General features: G+C 46.1%; 1 protein-coding gene across 7 annotated transcripts in view; it reads left to right on the plus strand.

The window, feature by feature from the left end:
• Positions 1–81: 81 nt before the first annotated feature.
• Positions 82–18,547, plus strand: part of HDAC8 (histone deacetylase 8) — a 52,549-nt gene continuing 34,083 nt past the window's right edge. For 3 of the 7 annotated variants that reach the window (XR_014898161.1, XM_085324334.1, XM_085324336.1), the window contains exons 1-7: positions 82–222; positions 824–876; positions 2,077–2,207; positions 3,823–3,964; positions 13,563–13,675; positions 14,761–14,838; positions 15,700–15,808. Coding sequence is in view for 6 of the 7 variants with exons in the window: in XM_085324334.1 (XP_085180460.1) it covers positions 97–222; positions 824–876; positions 2,077–2,207; positions 3,823–3,964; positions 13,563–13,675; positions 14,761–14,838; positions 15,700–15,808 (752 nt within the window). In the remaining variant the exon portion in view is untranslated. Of the gene's footprint in view, positions 223–823; positions 877–1,007; positions 1,053–1,090; positions 1,330–2,076; positions 2,208–3,822; positions 3,965–13,562; positions 13,676–14,760; positions 14,839–15,699; positions 15,809–18,547 lie in introns of those variants that run through there. The other 4 variants (XM_085324338.1, XM_085324339.1, XM_085324337.1 and 1 more) reach the window with 4 other exon arrangements.

Raw genomic sequence — 18,547 nt, forward strand, 5'->3', positions numbered from 1 at the left:
CATGGCAGAAGTACCCGTCCCGGCATGCCCTGCCGGGGAAAAAGAACTACCCGTCCCGGCGTGCTCTGCGCGCGGGGCGGAACTACCCGTCCCGGCATGCCGCGGGGCGGGGCTCTCGGTGTCCCGGCACTCGCGGGCCTCATGGCGGCGCCCCCGCCGGTGTATGTGTACAGCGCCGAGTACGTGGCCCTCTGCGACTCCCTCTGCAAAGTGCCCAAGCGGGTCAGCGTCGCACCTGGGGGCCCGGGGTGTGTGTGTGTTGGGCGGGGGGCGGGCTGCGGCCCGGGAGGCCTGCGGGCTGGGGGGGGGAACCAGGGGAAGGGGCCTGGTAGGGCGCTGGCGCTCGGTGGGCCCCTGGGGACGGGGATTGGGAGCGAGGTGGCCGGGGCCCGCGGGAAAGGTGCTGAGCCCCAGCGGGGACAGGGGCTGCGGGTGCTCTGGCGATGCTGCTGGCAGCTGGGACYGGCGAGGGTGTTGCTGGGGGGCAGAGGACTTTAGGGAAGGAGAGCTCGGCGCAGAGGGGCTGTGGGGTCGAGGTGCCCGCGGCCCTGGGGGGCGGAGTGCGCTCGCACACACGGGCTAGGATTGGGGGTGGCTGGAGTGTGGTTGTGTGCTGGTGTGTGGTGGTTCCTGCAGCGCTGGGGAGTTCCTCCCCAGAGCAAGGCCTCGTTGTGCTACATGTCGCACACACKCAGCGAGAGAGGCCCTGTCCCAGGATCCTTCGTACAATCGCTGTGGCTTTACTTTGGTGCCAGTTTAGCTATGTAACTGTTCCTCTGTTGTCCTCTATGTTAGAGCTGCTCTTACCTTCTTGTTTTTTTAGGCCAGTATGGTACATTCATTGATTGAAGCATACTCGTTACTCGACCAGATGAAGTAAGTGGCTCCATTTCCTGTGAGGAGATTATCTTCTCTGCTAAGGTTTGGAAGATACCAAGTAATTACTAGTCTTATGCTGTCCCCGCTGGTGGCGTGGTTATAGAAGCATATGTATTTTGTATTTCTAGGATCTAAGAAGAGTCTGTTTGTTCTGCTAAGTGGAYGAGATTATGGTAATCAAGGCAAATGTGGTATATGATTACCTTTCCTGGTCTGATGGGGTACCTGTGCTTTCTCAGTACAGCACTCTGCCCCCAGCTCCTCTCACAGCCCTGAGCAGAAGTGATGGCATAGGAACCATCCTTGTTGGTGTTGCTCTGAAACCACTGGACAGTGCTGAAATTGAGAGAGATCATGTTGTTTTGCTGCATTGCAATTTGGAAGACTTTTGGCAAGCTCTTGAGGCTGTTCAAGAGAGATGACATTGAAATTGAAGTTTGAGATAGAAGAGTAAGAACTTCTTGTCTTCCAGTAGGCTCTTGAGATTAGGATTGGGAAGGAGAAAAAAGGCATAGCTTAGCTTCTGTTGCATAATCTGTCATAACRTCCTAAAAAATCCCAGACTGCTGTTCAGTATGGCCAGACAGTTCCTATGCACTTTTTTTTGATTCTGGTCGTTTTGGCAGAGTCTCTTTGGGAAATGGTTACACATAGAGTTACAGAGACAGACCTGGGGAGCAACATGTTGTCCTTGGAATGGGAAGAGATGGTCCCCGCCCCTGGGGCTGGCTGGAGCTGGTCACTTCTTGCATTCTTCCAGTAGCAGTGGAGCTGTACAGTGTGTGTGCTCCAAAAGGCTGGGGGCTGAAGAGGGCCTCAACATGCTGCGGGGTTTAAGCAGATAGATTGCAAAGACCCAAGCCCAGCAAAGACGTGTACAAGTTCCTAAGGACAGAAATTGTTTCCAGTTTGAGTACAGGCAGAGTTGAGAGCATAGGAGAGTCGCTCTTTGGATCTTGCCTCAGCAGATCAGCATCCTACAAGAGCACTGCACAGGGCCTTAAGGTTTTGATTCTATAATTCTAAGTATAATCAAAATACTGTATCTGCTGATGAGCCTACTGTGGTAGGGGGAGTTGGTTTTTAATACTAACTACTGAAAAAAAGATTCCTAGTCTGAGGAGATTAAAATTGGGCATCCCCACAATACCCTGGTGCTTCCTGTACTGACTCTCTCCCTTTCCCCTCTCTGGCTAGGATAGTCAAGCCAAAAGTGGCTTCCATGGAGGAGATGGCAAGTTTCCACACAGACGCTTACCTGCAGCACCTGCAGAAGGTCAGTGAGGAGGGAGACGATGACCATCCGGAGTCTGTGGAGTATGGACTTGGTAAGGAGCCTTTGGGGATGGAGGAGTGGAAGGTACTCAGTTCATTTCCAGCCTGAAGCTTTGTGTGTTGGCCGGAGAGAGCAAGCTTCTCTTCAGTGTTTCTTGATTCAGTTTAGTGCCTTTTTGCTTCAAGAACTGTTTGCTGTTTTCTTTCAGTGTGCATTAATTGCCTGAGCAAGGTGCTTTATCACTTCCTACTGACTAAAATCACTCCTCCTGAGCCTGCAGAACCAGCGCAGCTCTCTGGACAGCCAGCTGAATTCTGTTTTGCCTCATGTATCTTCAGCAGGAGATCAGCTGAGTATTAGGTCCAAGGTCTTTTTTGCTGGAGCTGATGTGAGGCAGAGAGCGCACTCAAGCTGGCTGTTGGGTTATGTGGGTGAGATTGCAGGGTTGGTGTCTAGGAGAAGAATGCGGATTCACTCATGAGCTGAATACACTGAGAGAACGCAGGAGTTCTGAATAGGCAGATGAAAAGTTTGCATTTCATGGCTGAGTTGAATTTTGATTGCTATGTTTAAACAAGTTTGACATAGACTTTGTCTGGCTTTTCAGGAATATCTGCTCAAGAGCTATAAGCTTAAAACTGTAAGGACTTGGTTGTGTGCCGAGGAGGATCAGCCTGATCCAGGCCTGATACAGTGCTGCTAAGCCCCCTGCCTTCGAGTTGGCGTTTTCGGTGTGGCCAGTAGAGGGTACTGTCATCCTCACAGTGCTGCTTGGCACAGCTCCGCACTGCCCCGAGCTTCCAGGAGCCAGAGCCTTGTGCTGCTACCTGGGTGCTGCTTTGGGCATATTGAGGTCCTAACATACTGCCCTTGGAAAATAGCTGAGGACTGGCTGCCTGAGCCTGCAAGGCTGCTGTAGCAGGGGACACTCATGCAAAACAGCCTGAGGCTGGCTTGTATGCACAGCCAGGAGCCAGAACGGCCTGGTGGCTTTGCCAGTGTCTCAAGCAGCGGATTCTYTCTGCCTAAGCTTGAGCAAAGTTTGAGCAATGTGGTAGTAGTTAAAGCAAATGAAGTATCTGTGGGTACTGCCTTTGTCTCCATCTGCCCTTTGAATTTTTGAAGCTGCGCTGTCTGTGCTCTGAGGAGGAGYAGCCCTGGGCTTCAGCTGAGCTGGGGAATGGTTCCAAAATGGCTGCTGTAAGGATGAGAGAAGATTGTATTCTATGGATTATCTAGGCTTGTCTTCCTTGTGGACACCTCTGTTTCTAGAGAAGTAAGGTACCTCACTCGCTGTGTCAGGGCTTTCCTGGTGGACTAGCCAAAGAACTGAGAGTGCTTTTGTGAGGTTAGTGTTGGGGACCAGGAGGACAAGCAGGCCAGGCTCACATTTTAGATGTCAGCTCAAGACCCTTCTGTGAATGATTTGAATACAAGAAAGTGTTTYGATTTTTGACATATTTATTTTTACTACTTATGGCACTTAGATCTGCTGTGTGTGTCCGAATGTGGTACCTGCCGTGAGGATCTTGCGCCGTGTTTTTTTCAAAGTGCTCAGAACAGAAAGTTAGAGCTATGCTTGAAGACCAATAGCTCAGAGCAAAGAGRATGTGCTTCTTCCAGAGGGAATGGACTGCCATGTCTGATGCTCCGGTTCTTGTCTATAGGTTATGACTGTCCAGCTACAGAAGGGATCTTTGACTATGCAGCAGCTGTGGGAGGAGCCACCATCACTGCAGCCCAGTGTCTGCTGGACGGCAAGTGCAAGGTAGCAATTAACTGGCCTGGAGGGTGGCATCATGCAAAGAAGTAAGAAAACAATCTCTTCCCTTGTATTTTTTCATCTGGTGTCTGAACATAGCCTTCTAGCTCCCAGCTTCCCTGTGAATCCTTAGGGTGAGAAGATCCAGTAGTGGCTAGAAGAAAGAATAAAGTGTGAGAGTGGGCTAGRGAAAACAGCAGGTAGATAGTAAAGATCAGTGTGTAGGGCAGAGGCCTGAGAGCAGGCTGATTTCTGCCCAGTCCTGATCCTATCATGGGCTGCATCGTGGGTTTCAGGCAGTTGTGTTCAAAGTTTCTCGAGCCTTCCGTCCAGYGATACTTTCTTATTGCCTGGGGGCCCAGTGAGAATTGATTTTTGCAAAGTACGTTGTGGTCCGTAGAGGAGGGTTGTGGAAAAGCAAATGATTGTCATTGCCATTCTCTTCCAAGTTTGAAGSAATGTGGCAATACATTGTCCAAATTGTCTTTTGTGACTTTTTAGAATTTCTTAATAAGCAGAGGAGGGAAATAGTGCAGCACTGACCTCTGTTTTCTTCCATGCTCTGAGAGTGGCTGTTTGCTTGAACTCTGCTGTCAGTAGTAGTCCTCCAGAACAGCGGGAGGGGAAGTAGAAATTTTCTCCATGAGTACTGTGGTTCTTCAGTGCTAAAATCACTTGTTTCTGTGGCCCATGGTGTGTGTATTTTATTTTAACTTGAACGTCTCTGCCTTCCAAACCATGAGGCCTGTCTGCAAGTACAGATAAGAAAGTATCCTACTCTGTCCYCAAATAACAGAATTTTCCATGCCAGAGTGGACTGACTGCTCGTCTTTTCTATGCTACATGCTAGTAACCTCCACTGGGTGCAGGCCTGCTGCTTTGTGGGCTGTGTGTTTGAAGGCGGATGTGGTTTCACCCTGTTTCCTTGAGGAACCCCAGCAGTTAGAGAGTCACAGACTTCACCTAGCTCCTTCTACATGAGTATGCAGGCTTCCCTTCTTGCAGCAGCAGCTTTTCTGACCTGGCAGAGAAACTCTGTGGAAATACAGTAATGCCGTACAAATAAATATAATAATGCTGAACAAATTCTAGCGAGYGGTCTCAATCTGTGGTGTTGCTCTCCTGGGAACCTGCTGCTTAAGYGTTTCTTCCACTGATTTATTTAATTGCCTCTAGATCCCGTACAAAGTCATTACACCCCTGACATCTTGTGGCACAGAGTCCTGTGGTGGCATTTAGCGTTATATTCCCCTTCATTTATTTTCGACCTGTCAGCTGCTAGCTTAATTTCATGCCTCCTACTTCTCATATGATGAGACAGAATGCATAATTGCCCCCTATGTGCCTTCTCTGTACTGTTCGTGATTTTTCAGACCTTTGTGATATCYGTCATGAATCATCTCTCTTCTAGGTTGAAGAGCCCTATGCCTTGTTCAGGAGTTGTTTGAAGCATGCTGTGAACTATTTTTATTCATACCAGTGTCCCCAGAGTTTGCATTTATTGGCAAAGCCTTTCAAAAGTCTGACTTGGCAYAGACAGGACTCTGTGTTGTGCTGGGTGAGATTCCCTCTGTGGTTAGGRTGAGATGGGCCAAGAACCTGTCGTGAACTGCTCTGTTCTCATTCCATGATGGCCATAGCCTCGAGTGGGGTGTGTGAGGGATGTTGGTATTTGCCTTACTCTTGGCTGGACCATCACTTCAGCCCTAGCTTTGGGAAGTTTTAGGAGTTATGGATATTTATAGGCTCCGTTTCCTACTGATTTCTCAAGGGATGCAAACTTGYTATGCTTTTATTTCTTACCTAGTCAAGTTGTGTACAAAAGCCTGTTTGTAAAACAGGGTAATGCCAACATTACATGTTAGCTCATGCTGAGAAACTTTTAATACTTCCTTCTCACCCACAGCCAAGCGGTTTGTACTGTGCTTCTGTGCTCTCCTGGGCCGGTTGTGCCACCGTGCGCCTTCCTGGTGAAAGCAGGGAGGCTTGAGGCTGAGTATTTGTTATCCGCCCCGTCCCCCTCTCAGGAYTGGGAACAAATGGTCTGTCCTTGCAGTGCCTTTTTGGTAGGAAATGTTGGCATAAGCCTGTGCTGCAGGTGTGGTTCATCCCTTCTGTGAGTTATGCTAGTGTTGTACAGTGAGGCTGCCAGCAGAAGGCAACTTTTACTCATTGCAGTTGTGAATAATATGAACATGGACTTAAATATAAGCACTTTGCTTGATGGCTCTTTCTCCATAACATTGTTCAGCCTACAGTGCAGTGTTGCAGGACAGCTGTCAATCACTTTTGCTAGTCGCCACTGCACAGGAGGAAACATAGGTGTGCAGAAGCCRGTTGGGCCTCAGGGTAGGTTTCAGTGGGTGAACATGATGTGCTGCACAGAGATCTTGCTCTGTGGTGTCAAGTTTCTGCCCAGAGGAGCCCAGGATTAAACCTTGAGATTTGTGCAGGAATGATTTGTCCTGTGTCTGATGCTGCCTGAACTGTCACCAAGCTGATTGCACAGGGAAAAGGTTAGGAAAGCCATTTGTCAGTTTTCAGTCTGTTTGCCTTATAAGGGTATTTTCTCACTTGCYGAAGTGACTTTTATAAACAGTGAGGAAGCCAAAAAATGGCTGATGTGCTTCAGAGAAGGACATCTAAAAGGACAGTCCTTAGGTCACACTGTTTATCAGGTGCATCATCAGAAATTAGATTTTTTTTCACGTAGACTCCAATAAATTCTGGTTGTGCCATTTTAGCTTTATTTTCAGGGCCATGCAGAGTATTTGGTGAGTAACTCCACTAGATTTGTGTGTAACCCTGTAGATGTGAGAAGATTCCCCTGTGAGRTGTAGTCCAGCTCAGCACTAGCAARGCCTGGCTTGCCCTGTTCTGGCYTGTGAGTGGAGCTGAGTCTGAGAAGACAGCAGAGGTTAGCTGTGCTTGTCAGATTTTTCCATCATCAAAGTTAAAAGCTTGATTGTATTTTTTCTAATCTTTCTGGGTTTTATGGTTTGAGAGCTTAGCTTTTGTGATAGGTATCACRAAATCATTTATAGCTTCTCCTATCCTCATATTTTTTTCTGTCTTCTTAGATGATAGGCCCAACCTGGCAAGACACAGCAGTCTGAATTACTGCAGGTGTCATCTTCAGCCAAGCCTTTCTATTCCCCCGTATCTGTTGTCTGTATTCATTAGCTTTTGATCTAATCAAAAGTGTCAAACCCTTTCAGTGTGGCTTATAACAGAAGTGGACTGTCTGCCTTTATCAAGAGCAGAGTGAGCTGGGGGGCATCTCCACACAGATGTAGATAAGGAGCTGTGAAATTCACAAGTTAAATGATTCCAAATTTCTTACGCTTCCCCCTTTTTAATTGCAGAAATAAAGTGGCTATAAAAAGATAGGAGCCCTCTTTAAAAGTCACTGAAGAGATCTTGCAAGATCCTCTTTTTGCATTGGGCTCTCAGTGTGTTGGGCAAACAGTTTGGAACAACGGTGATAAGGGAGGAAGTGGCAGAGAAGACACAAGTACAGCAATTTGCCTTCTCCGAAAGTAGAAGTAGGTTTTTCAGGGAAAAAAATAATTTGGCTGGGCTATTTTCAGGTTCCCAGTTGTAGTGTTAAACAGCTTCACACCTCGGTCTGATGCTTGTTCATAGAATCAGTAAGGTTGGAAGGGACCTCTGGAGATCATCTAGTCCAACCTCCTTGCTCAAGCAGGGTCACCTAGGGCATGTTAGACAGGGTTGCATCCAGGCGGGCTTTGAATATCTCCAGAGAAGGAGACTCCACAACCTCTCTGGGCAGCCTGTTCCAGTGCTCTGTCACCCTCACAGTGAAGATATTCCTCCTCATATTCAGGTGGAACTTCCTTGTTGTTATCCTCTTCTCCCTGAAGTCATGGCATTTGTTGGAATGCAAAAAATCAACCTACTCTTTGAAGAGAGAGGCTTTGAGAAAGGGCACGTTACTCAAAAAGATCTGCCCAAGTGAGCTGCTTCTCACTTTGGGAGCAGGGGGAAAACATTCTCTAGAAATTACTGGTGGGTTCTGTAGAGCCTTGCTGAGCTATGCCAGGGTAACGCCACGCCATTTTTGTGCATCAGTACCCAGATTAAGTTCTGTGCAAAAACATTTATACAGGTGGAGTGACTTGTCAGTGTGGTGTTGTTTAGGAAAAGATTCTTGAGTCTTAGGTCCCAGGGCTAATTTACAGGATCAAGCCTAAAATTAGCTGTTTACTACAAGCACATTCTCCAAAATTCACTGAGAAACACTCCTTGGGTGTCTTACTCCTTTTTAAAGTTGTGTTCCCAGGTAGGACTGTATTCAGAGGAGATTTCTTTAGCCATTTTCATAATGTCTTGCTGCTAGTGTGTTTCATTAAAGCTTTTGAGCCGCCTCTGAGGTGCTTTGTGACTATAGCATGCTTCTATTTCCCCTTTACCATTCCACATCTGCTCCTGAGGCTGTGAGGTTTAATTTGTCCCTTAGGAAAGAGCGCTCAGATTCTGCAGTGGAAGATCCTGCAGAAGAGCAAAGAGTCACTGTCTCAAACTCAGCGTGAAGTTTCCTTGTCTCAGGCTGTCCTTACGTTGTCTGTTAGTAGCTCAAGTGGCCGTTTAGATATGTGCAGTGCTCTAGAAAGTTTATAGGTTGAAGTTTCCAACTCTTCTGGTATGTATTATAGCATTTGAATGAGAATGGGAAAGTCCCAAGGCAGGGGCTGGGCAATTGGATGCCTGTTTCCAAGGAGCAAAGTTGATGAGTTCTTAAGAAATTTCACTGGCTGTCAGTGGTCTGCAGTCTTAATTTCCACGAGTATCACCTAGAGTTTTTGTGGCTTGATACACTCCAAGAAATCTAGAGCATTTGGAAGGGGGGTTGGATCTCTGCTGAATTTTCATAAAACCTGTATTCCAGGACCTTAGGTATTATGGGGCTATAGTTGCAGGTTAATCTTTTTTTATATTCTTCTACCCCTCTGCACCCAAAAGAACAGCAGATGCAAACATTTCCAGTGCTGACCACAAAGGAGAACCAGGGTAAAGAATAACAGAGGAAGCTTCTTCTGGTGCTATCCTTGGGGAGCCTAGCACTGTTCTGCTGATATCCTGGGCAGAGTATATGGAGAAGGAAGTGCAGTGGCCCGGTGCATACAAATAATGGAAAGAAAATGGAGGCTGGCTTAAAATAGAGCTTTAGTGCTGAAAAGTCGTTTTTCTGATCAGTTGCACCCAGCTCTTCTGTCCTGGTTCCCCAGGTCCCTATCCTGCCAAAGCTCACAGTGTTGGGGGGGGTTAACACCCCCCCCAAGAAGAAGCACCTTCTCAACAGCCCCTTTTCCTTTCCTGASTTGTTTGACTTTGTTTGGAAGATATTGGAGTCCAGCTGCTGAAGAAATGATGAGTTAGGCCCAAGATTTGAAGTCATTTTTAGTTTATGCATCAGGGCTTAGCTGTCAGGAGGTGTCTTCTCAGCTGTGGGCTCTGTAATCCTTGCTTCCAAAACAGCTCAGGCTCCCTTTACTCCCTGAGCAGCTATGAGCTCCAGTTCTCAATCTCCATGCTGCAACGAAGAACATGTAAAAACAGTGTTTGAGTATGAAGTTTAACGTGAGGCTGTACAGCCTGATTCAGTGATATTAAAGCACATCCCTGTTGTTGACAGGTTAAGTCTTGTGAAAACATCTAAGCTGGTGTGAATCTGACCCATTCCCAACTCAGAGAGATGGCTTATTGCAGGATATGATTAAGTACCTTGGCCAACCTGGTACTTACCTTGCCACAGCTGAGGTTTTAACCTTTTCCACAGTTAGTTCTGCTCTGCAACAGCAGTGTGATGCTGATGTCTACCTTACTTACCGCTTTCTTAATTTCACCACATAGTGACCCCAGTCTAAGGAGCGGCTCCTCCTTTCCGTGCCTTCTTGGAGTTACCACCTTTGATTCCCCTTCTCCTCCTTTTGTTGTCGTGCATAGCCAAGTCGTTTAGTTTGCTTTTGTAAACCAGCCATCCCTGAATGTTGTGACTGATAGTCTCTGAATTCATTTCCAATCTGTCCAGCAATTTTTTGGACCACATCAGATGAAAAGTTCTACAAGTTGTTGCATTCAGAAGGACTGTAGGCATCTGGCACTGAGATGTGATGTCCTGTTCTCCCTCCCTTTGCTATTTATATCTCAAATGTTGTATCAGTTTTCTCGTCTCAGTGGCACTCAACATCACTACTTTGCACTTCTATCTTGCCATCAACTCTGTGGGAATATTTCCCACCTTTTTAAAAAATATATTTTTTTATTTTTTATTTCAGGCAGAATTGAACTTTCCTGCCCTTGTTTCCTTTTCTGTGTTTTGCAAGTTTCATGTTTGCAGTGTGTTTCAGTTCAGGCTTATTTTTAACTTCCATCAATTTTCTGTTACTTCCCTGCCTGGCCAATTAATAAAGCTAAGAGTAGCAGATCCTTGTCAGCAGTCTCTTTGCATCTTTCCCCCGCTTCCTTCCTGCCCATTAAGAAGTGCAGTTATTGCCCCTTGGTTTCAAATTTTTGTTGGTTCTCAGGTGACATCTCTGTCTAAATCTGTGCGAATTCTTAAACTACTGAGATACTGTATCTTACAGGCTGGCTAAAATCTAATTGTTCCCAATGCAGAGGTCCCTCCATCCCCTCTTTTTAATAAAAATATCATGTTTGTCTGAATTTTCTAAAGGTTAAGTCTTAGCATTACTTAATGCTTGTGGCTCCTGTAGCCACTAGTCTCACAGTAATTCCCCTCTTCCTAGTGTTTGAATTCAAGTTGGCTGGATGGCTGTTCAGAGAGAGGTTCTTTCCTCTTTTTCTTTCAGCAGTGGTATTACATTCATTCCTCAAGTTGCCAGGTTTGGTACCTCCTCGTTTCCCTCAAAGATCATCAGCAGTCTAGGAAACTCGCAGAAGTCTGCCAAACTGAAAATGCGTCTTTGTCTTGCGTTTGGCCCTGGCAATTTGAGACCCAGCAACAAGCAGCTTATTGACCAGGCTACAATCTTTCTGTGGGAGAAGTGAAAAGAGAGACGGTTTATCTAGCAGGTGCATGTTATCAGGAGGCATGCAGTTAGCTGATTGCAATCGGGTGCACGGCTGCTAAAGGCAGTGAGCTGCTCTGCTGCTTTGAGAAAGAGTAAATGTCTTTCATCACTCAGTGCCTTTTTATAAATCGCTTCTCTTTCTGCAGCTTGAAGGTAAGCAGTTATGCATGTGGACTTATTCAAGACTCAGAGTTGGTACATTCATGCAAAATACATGTCCTTTCTTCAACAAAGAGATGCTGTTGGTGGCAGGGAGAGCAGGCTTTATTACTTCCCAAGGTCATAAAGATGGAAATGGTAACCTTTACCCCCTTGGGTTTTGGAAATTCACAGTTTATTAGCATGGCAGAGGCCAAGATGATGAGTTGATGCCTATTATTGGTCTGGCACTGCCCTCCCTGCTGGCAGTGATGCTCGAAGCTTGTCCCTGTCATGAACCGAGGAGCAGAAATTGCAAATGCTAGCCCAAAGCTGCAGCTCTAAAACTGGGCAGCCTCTGTCCAGGCCGGTGTCCCAGTTTGTTTGGCCTTGAGTCTAAAAGAGGTCACATGTAACAGTGTGGAGAGAGTGCCACAGGGCCCCACAGAGCTTTGCTTAGGTGTGGGCAGGAACTTCTCAGCTTTCCTTTCCCCAAGCAAAAACCTCTGGAAACCTCACTCCAAAAGGATATGTGCAGTGCCTCCCTGCTGTGTTTTGCATGCCAAAACCAGATGTTTCCTGGATTGTTTCCTGGATGTTCTCCCTACTTTTTGCAAAGCTACATCTCTTTGGCTTGGTCTGCACTAACTTTGTCTCCCAGAAGCTTCTGCTCTTAGTCCTGGTTGCAGCAAGTGGTGGCTTAGATGAGAGATTCAGTTTACAGAGGTATCAATGGGAGTTAGATCCCTCAGTCTCTTGAGAACAGGCCTAGAGTTTTGCCAGCCATTAGCATTTTAACCAATGTGTCACCCAGCTGGGAGAGACCCTCCCAGGACTCAGAGTCTAGCAGCTGGGGCTTTGCCAGTGCTCCCACCTGCAGTGGACTTGCCTTGATCTATATCAAAGGATGAACTGGGCTCCAGGACAGGATGAACATGAACTTGAGCAGCTAACATGAACCTGAGGCAGGCCAGGGGCAGATGAAGCCGTTGGGAAYGGCCTGTCTGCTCACTGTCTGTACTTAGGACATTGTTCCCTGCAGGGGACCAGGACGTGACCTTGCTTCCTTGAGGGATAGGGAGGAATATAGAGTGTAATTACACTTAAAGAAGATTTTTAGGATACCTGTTAACATCACCGTTTTCAGCATCACTGTGGATGAACAGAGCCAGAGCGTTCCTGAAAATAATCCATGCTCAAAGAGATTTGCAGCAAGTGTCAGAAAGTGCGGTTGTGCTGCCCTGGGCTTGCTCCTCACTTTCTCCAACTGTTTCCCGGGCATGGGAGCATCAGGGAATTGTGCAGAGTACTGTAGCTGAAAGTCAAGAACCATTTCTAAGAGGCATTTCTTGGGCTGTGGAGCGATTTGAGCCTGGGGGAGAGAAGCTTGGGCCCTCTTGTTACAAACTAAAAGGCTTAAATCATCTGTCTGAGGTTGGCCTAAGAATGCGTGTGGAGCTTGGCTTCGAGGCAACAGCTTGCAAAGCTGTGATGAGTGGGTGTCTTTTCCCTGTGTGCCTGAACCAAGTTTATGGTCTGATTGCATGTGATGACCAGGAACTTAACTTAGAAGTGAGTCCAGAGGAGGGATCAATAAATTTTCTTGTTCCTTTGGTGCCAGGAATATGACAGCTCCTCTGCAATGCAAATCAAGGATAACAGTTTCTGTATAACATTTAGTCCTCTGTTTAGCTGCTGAGGGCTCTCCTCTGGCTGAGCCCAAAATGGATATTGTGAAGGGCTTCACAGGGGGCTGTCGTGTGTTTTTATTTTCCTGGGAAGGAAGGAGAATGTTGTTTTGGGAGAGGCTTAAAATTCACACACTCTGGAAGGGAGGAACAGAGTATCACTGTTTCCTCCCACTGCCTTGAACCTGCTTCTCACTCACAAGAGCTTCCCAGTTGCTGTGACCCAGACAGAGCAGTGACAGGGTGGCTAGTGGGCTGGATGAGGATCCTGCCATTGCTTGTCCAGGTCTCAAAGAAAAATGATCAACTGGGAATCTACAGGGGTCTGTCCTCTTGCCACATTGGGACTGAGACAGAGAGGCGAGAGAAGTACAGTAGGCAGCAGATGCAGCTTCTTTTCCAGTGGCTCTGAATTGCTTTAAAATACTTCAGCTGCATAAAGCTGGAGTTTCATCTGTGCAACAGGGAAATGGGTAGAGATACCTTGCCGAGCCTCTTCTCAGCACAGTGGGCTGATGCTTTAGCCAGCTGATGGCGAGCCCAGGCCTTAGAAGTGATCAGCACAAGCAGTCATGTTTTCTGTGCTTCCCAGCCCTGATTTTTGCTCCTCTTTGCTCATCTCTTGATGGCTGCTGGTCCTTGGCTGGGTTGTGCATCCTTCTCTCTATCCCTGCAAGGAGGAGTCTTGCAAAGTGTGGGTGGGAAGGGTGAGATCAGCAGTGGTTGTGATGGTGATGTTCAGTCTCATGGACATTTTTTCACAGAGACGAAGCTTCTGGCTTCTGCTACCTGAACGATGCTGTCTTGGGAATCCTGCGGCTGCGCCAGAAGTTTGACCGCATCCTTTATATCGACTTGGATTTGCATCATGGGGATGGTAAGGTCTAGTGCAGGCTGCAAACAGCACAGCAGCACAGAAGATGAGGGAGGAGCTGCAGGGATAAAGGCTTGTTGGTGCGGTAGAGTTTATCTGCTGCAGCAGCACTGGCTTTATCTACTTTCAGTACAATCATATTCCCTCAAAACATTTTTGCCTTCTCCTGGTTTATAGATTTGCATCATGCCACTCATCGACTTGGTGTTACTAAAGTACACTGCCCTCTCATGAGGTTCTTCTGGGTAGCAGTCTTGTACTAAAGTGACAAACTGCATTAGTGATGTGTCCTAATCCCCTCTATCAGAGACTTTACAGCAAGAGGACCTCCCCAACCCCTTGTCTCCCATCCCAGAAGAACAGCCAGTGATGATGTTTAATTGTTTAATGTCACCAGTGCAGGACTGCAAGAGGGAAGCAGTCAGTAATAAATGCTACTTTTAAAAGAAGGCTTGATGCTATAAAACTAAAGCCAGAGCGGGCCTTGCTGAAGCTGCTCTTTGCTTCAGGGACATTATTTCAACACCATTTAACATTTCCTGCTTTCCTAACTTTTATGGTGTGTTTCATTTTGCTCCATTTTCCCCCCACATTTGGTTTCTGTTAAGTTCTTCTATAATTTCTTTTCCTCTCCTTACACTGCTATTTTAATATGTCTTTTCTGGGGGGAGCGTGTTGAATTGCAGCAGTGCTGAGAACGAGCAAAAGAGCCCAGTAGCTCTGGTTCTAATCAGAGCCAAGCCCTGASCAAGGCATCCGTCCTCGGCTCCCTCCCCCAGCCTTTCAGGCCAAGCAGTGCGGCCCAGTGCTGCTAACATGGGCACTGGCCTGAGGTATTGCTATCCATTCAGTAATGATTAGCGTGAGACCAGCCAAATTCATTTCATTTGTGACCTTTGCTGCATCTGGATGCAGGTTTCCGTTTATTAAGGATAGATTTATTGAGCCACATCTGTTTTTCTGTTTCATTAGTTCCGTTCCTGCTCCACTTGCTGGCCCTTGTTTGTTGAGCGGCTCATTTGCGTGTTTGGACTCTGCCACTTATGTGAAAGATCCGTGAAAGATTTTTCTCTTTCATCTTTTGATAGGTGTTGAAGATGCCTTTAGTTTCACCTCGAAAGTCATGACTGTTTCTCTGCACAAGTTTTCACCAGGATTTTTTCCAGGCAAGTTGAACTTGTAAGGTTTGTGTTAACTGAGTTTACACATTACTGACAAGGCCCCAGCAAAGGCAACTTTCATCCTCTCAGTTCAGCAAAGATTTCTCACTGCCTCCCTGACTAAGTGCCTCTCCTGTTGACCCAGGAGAAAGAAAGACAGGAAGAAACTGCATGTTTGGGCTAATCTCTGGCAGAGCTGCTGCTGGGTTGCCACCTTCTATTGAAAATATGTTGTGTCAAGTAGCTGAAGTGAGAGACTGGCACTGGTTTTACATCGGTTTTCCCAGTGAACTGTGGGAGAGTATGTCTGCCCTGGGGTGCAGCAAGAGGCTACACTGACAAAGTGAGAGAAAAAGGTGTGTTCCCCCTTTTACCAAGCAGAGCTAAGAGTAAGTGACTTGTCCAAGGTGATCAGGCAGAGATAGGGCCCGAACGTTGAGTCCTGGTCTATCCCTTAACCATACTGCCATCTTTTGCTCTTAAAAAGATGATGGTCTCTGAACTCTCCCAGCTTGATGGTTCATACCTAGAAGTCCAAGAGTCCCTTCTGGGGTGCCTTCTACCTCCCCACAGGTGCCAGATCCATTTTCCATGGCAAACTTTTTGTGGCCGATGTAGTTTCTGCCATTAATCAGGAACTCCCTTGAAAGTGAGAGCCTGCAGGACTTGAAAGCTTAGTTACAGGATAGGGCAGACAGCTAGAACCAGGTGCATCAAAACCATTCTTTATTGGAGATGGTAAGCAGACTTCTCCACAGGCGTGCTAGGCCTGGCTATCTGTTTTCATGTGAGACACCCCAAACCTCTTTCTCTTGTTGCTGATCCTCTTTCCGTCTAAATTAACTGTTGGACGTTTGTGTTGTTCAGGCACTGGTGACGTGACAGATGTTGGCCTGGGGAAAGGTCGCTATTACAGCGTGAATGTGCCTATTCAAGATGGCATTCAGGATGAGAAATATTACCAGATCTGTGAAACGTAAGCCTTCTTGCTCTGATACAGTTTATTTTCAAGGGATTTTTAGAGAACAGAGACTGCACAGAATTATTTATTTATTTACTATTTTTAATTAAATTTTTTCCCGTAGATTAAGGATTGCCATTTTCCCTGTTACAGTTTTTGATTACAGTGAACACAGGTTATCTTCAGACATCTCCAAGGTCTTGTCCAAATCCTTGGGCAAACTGAATATACAGAGGCCTTTGTCGTGGGTAGGAGGGTCTCTTTGCCATGGGCCAGCCTTGCATGTTTAAGGAGGGTTTGAAAAGGGAAATGTACTCTTCAGCTGGACTCTTGACTGTACAATTTTGTACTCTTAGCTGGACGCTTTTTCTTCAAATAAATGCTCTGAACCCCTAAACATCCATGAGACACTTGCTCGGGGCTGAGCTGCAAGTGTTTTCAAACCAGCTTTTGTCTACCCCAGAAGAATGAAAGGCTGAAGCTATTTCTGTTGGTAATAGAACTGTCTCCTAGCAGACCCCTCCATCACAAGGATGGGTGACATACCTTGCAAGCTGTTTTTTATGCTGAAGCTGAACTGCTAGGCTTGTTCTTTTCTAGGGGAGACTAACCTAAGTTCAGGGCTGCAGGACATGGTAGCACATCCATCTCTTAGCTCTAACACCTAAGAGTTAACACCATCAGAGTTTATAGCCTGGTAGGGCAGTCACAGTTGTGGTCATGCCTCCTATCTTGTTGATTGCCACTGCTGGTGGTATGGCAGCCCTCTTCCTGCTGGGGATTGTGTTTCCAAAAGGCAGGGCAGCTTTAGGGGCCAAACAGGGAATTAGGAGCCCAGTCAGGACTAGCCTGTTGCATACATTCCGTTTGAAGGACATCAAAACCTACCACAGGTTTCAAGCTGCATATCAACAAAACATAAAAAGAAATTCTGAGATCTCATGGGCAAACAGGGAGAGTTGTATTCTGGCCAGGAGATAGTCATATATACATGATCATGGATATCTCATCCAGCTGATGTCAGAGGATGATCACAGGCTCAAATTGCCCCTGCTTTCCAAAGCTGGATTGGAATTGGAGCTGGTGACCTCCTCTGACTGGATTTCTGTAGGTAGATTACACCCTATGCAGAGCATTTTCTCATATTCTTCTCCTCAGTGTCCCCTGCTGGTGAGAGAAGATGCACAGCTTGTCAGGCCTTTCCTCTTTGTGGAGGTGCTGCCGCCTCAGGCATTCCCAGAACAAAAAGCCAGGCAAACATGCAAAACCATCGCATCTCCCTGTGTCTTGGGGACAACTGCTTCCCTTGTCTCTTTGAAGACTTACCCACTGCAGCACAATGATATAAATAAATAAAGAGGAAGTTTGCTCTTGGAGTCTTTGAGCATATGCACTTTGAACTTGCCTCTCCATAAATTACACTGCTTGCTTACGCAGTGTTTGATTGCTTTTGTTGGAGTAGATAAACTCCTATCCTGCTTGTGGGTGGTATGGCACATGGATAATTGCCTATTGTTTCTGGAAATTGAATGACTTGGACTCCAATTAAAATATGTTGTTAATAATAGCTACTGTGTGGAAGAGGGGCAAAGTGTGACTTTTTCTTTTTTAGTAAGATTGACAGCACCAGTACTGGATGCTGAACTGCTGCAGTATGCAATAGTCGTAACTTGTGCAGAGAGGTATCCAAGGCATGTTTCCACTCATAGCCCTTTGGGAACCTAGCTGCTCACATAGCTGCTCCATCAAAAGAAAAGTTATGAAGGTCTGGCTAATCGTAAGAGCATCCAAAATAGTTTGCTCGTTTGATCACCTTCCAAAAATTCCCAAATTAATATATCAAATCAATTCTCATAATATGTAAGTACATTTACCTGGAATCTAAATATTAATCTTTTGAAGTCAAAAAAAAGAAAGGTGCAGCATGTGAGAAGCATTATAAGTGCAGAAAACTAAATGAAGAAATAATCCATAGACATTGAAAGACACATGTATTCAAAAGACAAGCAGAAATCTGAGATATTTTAAATTGCTGTAGCACTTTATATTGCAAAGTCACACTTAATTAAACCAGAAAGAGATATTTAATCATCTCTTTCTCTTCTAATACTGTCCATAGTGTTTGAAAAAAAAATCTAAGTGGTTTTTGCTTGTGTTGTTGTAAATTATGCATGCCCACTGTGTTAACAGTGTGCATAGGTGTGGATGTAGTGGAGATTCTACATTAGCTAGGGCAGACTGATCTGTGTGACAAAAATCTGCTTATCTGGAAGTTGTCATGTCCAGCAGGCAGAGGCCAATTGTCTTGGTTCCTTTGGACTCTTTTCCTGAAGATGATCTGCCTTTCGTTGGGATACCTACTGACTGCCTGTGGTAAGACCATGGAATGGGTATCTTGTCCTGTTGCCCACAGTGAGGCTGGTTGCTCTCAGAGGCACAATGTGGGACTAGTAGGGCCAGTTCCTCCTTATCTGATCTGATGTGCACACTGATATYGGATGTCCTGTTCAGCACACTTTTGATGAAGGGGAAAAGTATTGCTTTTTTTTAAATTCTTTCAGAAGGTAAGCAAGGGCTTTCCACCTCGGTCAGTATATAGGCACCTAGAGTGTCCTAGTGGCAATGTGGATCTCTGTAGATCCAATTTCAGGCTCTTGAAAGATGACTTTCTTTTAGTGCCTCTTGTGAAATTTGTAGATGAGTCACAGACTGGAAATCCCAGTCCTTTTTTTTTTTTTTTTTTTTTTTTTTTTT

The sequence above is a fragment of the Rhea americana genome, unplaced genomic scaffold (genome assembly GCF_003343005.1).
Source record: "Rhea americana isolate MKP2758 unplaced genomic scaffold, rheAme1 scaffold_90, whole genome shotgun sequence".
NCBI lineage: Eukaryota > Metazoa > Chordata > Aves > Rheiformes > Rheidae > Rhea > Rhea americana.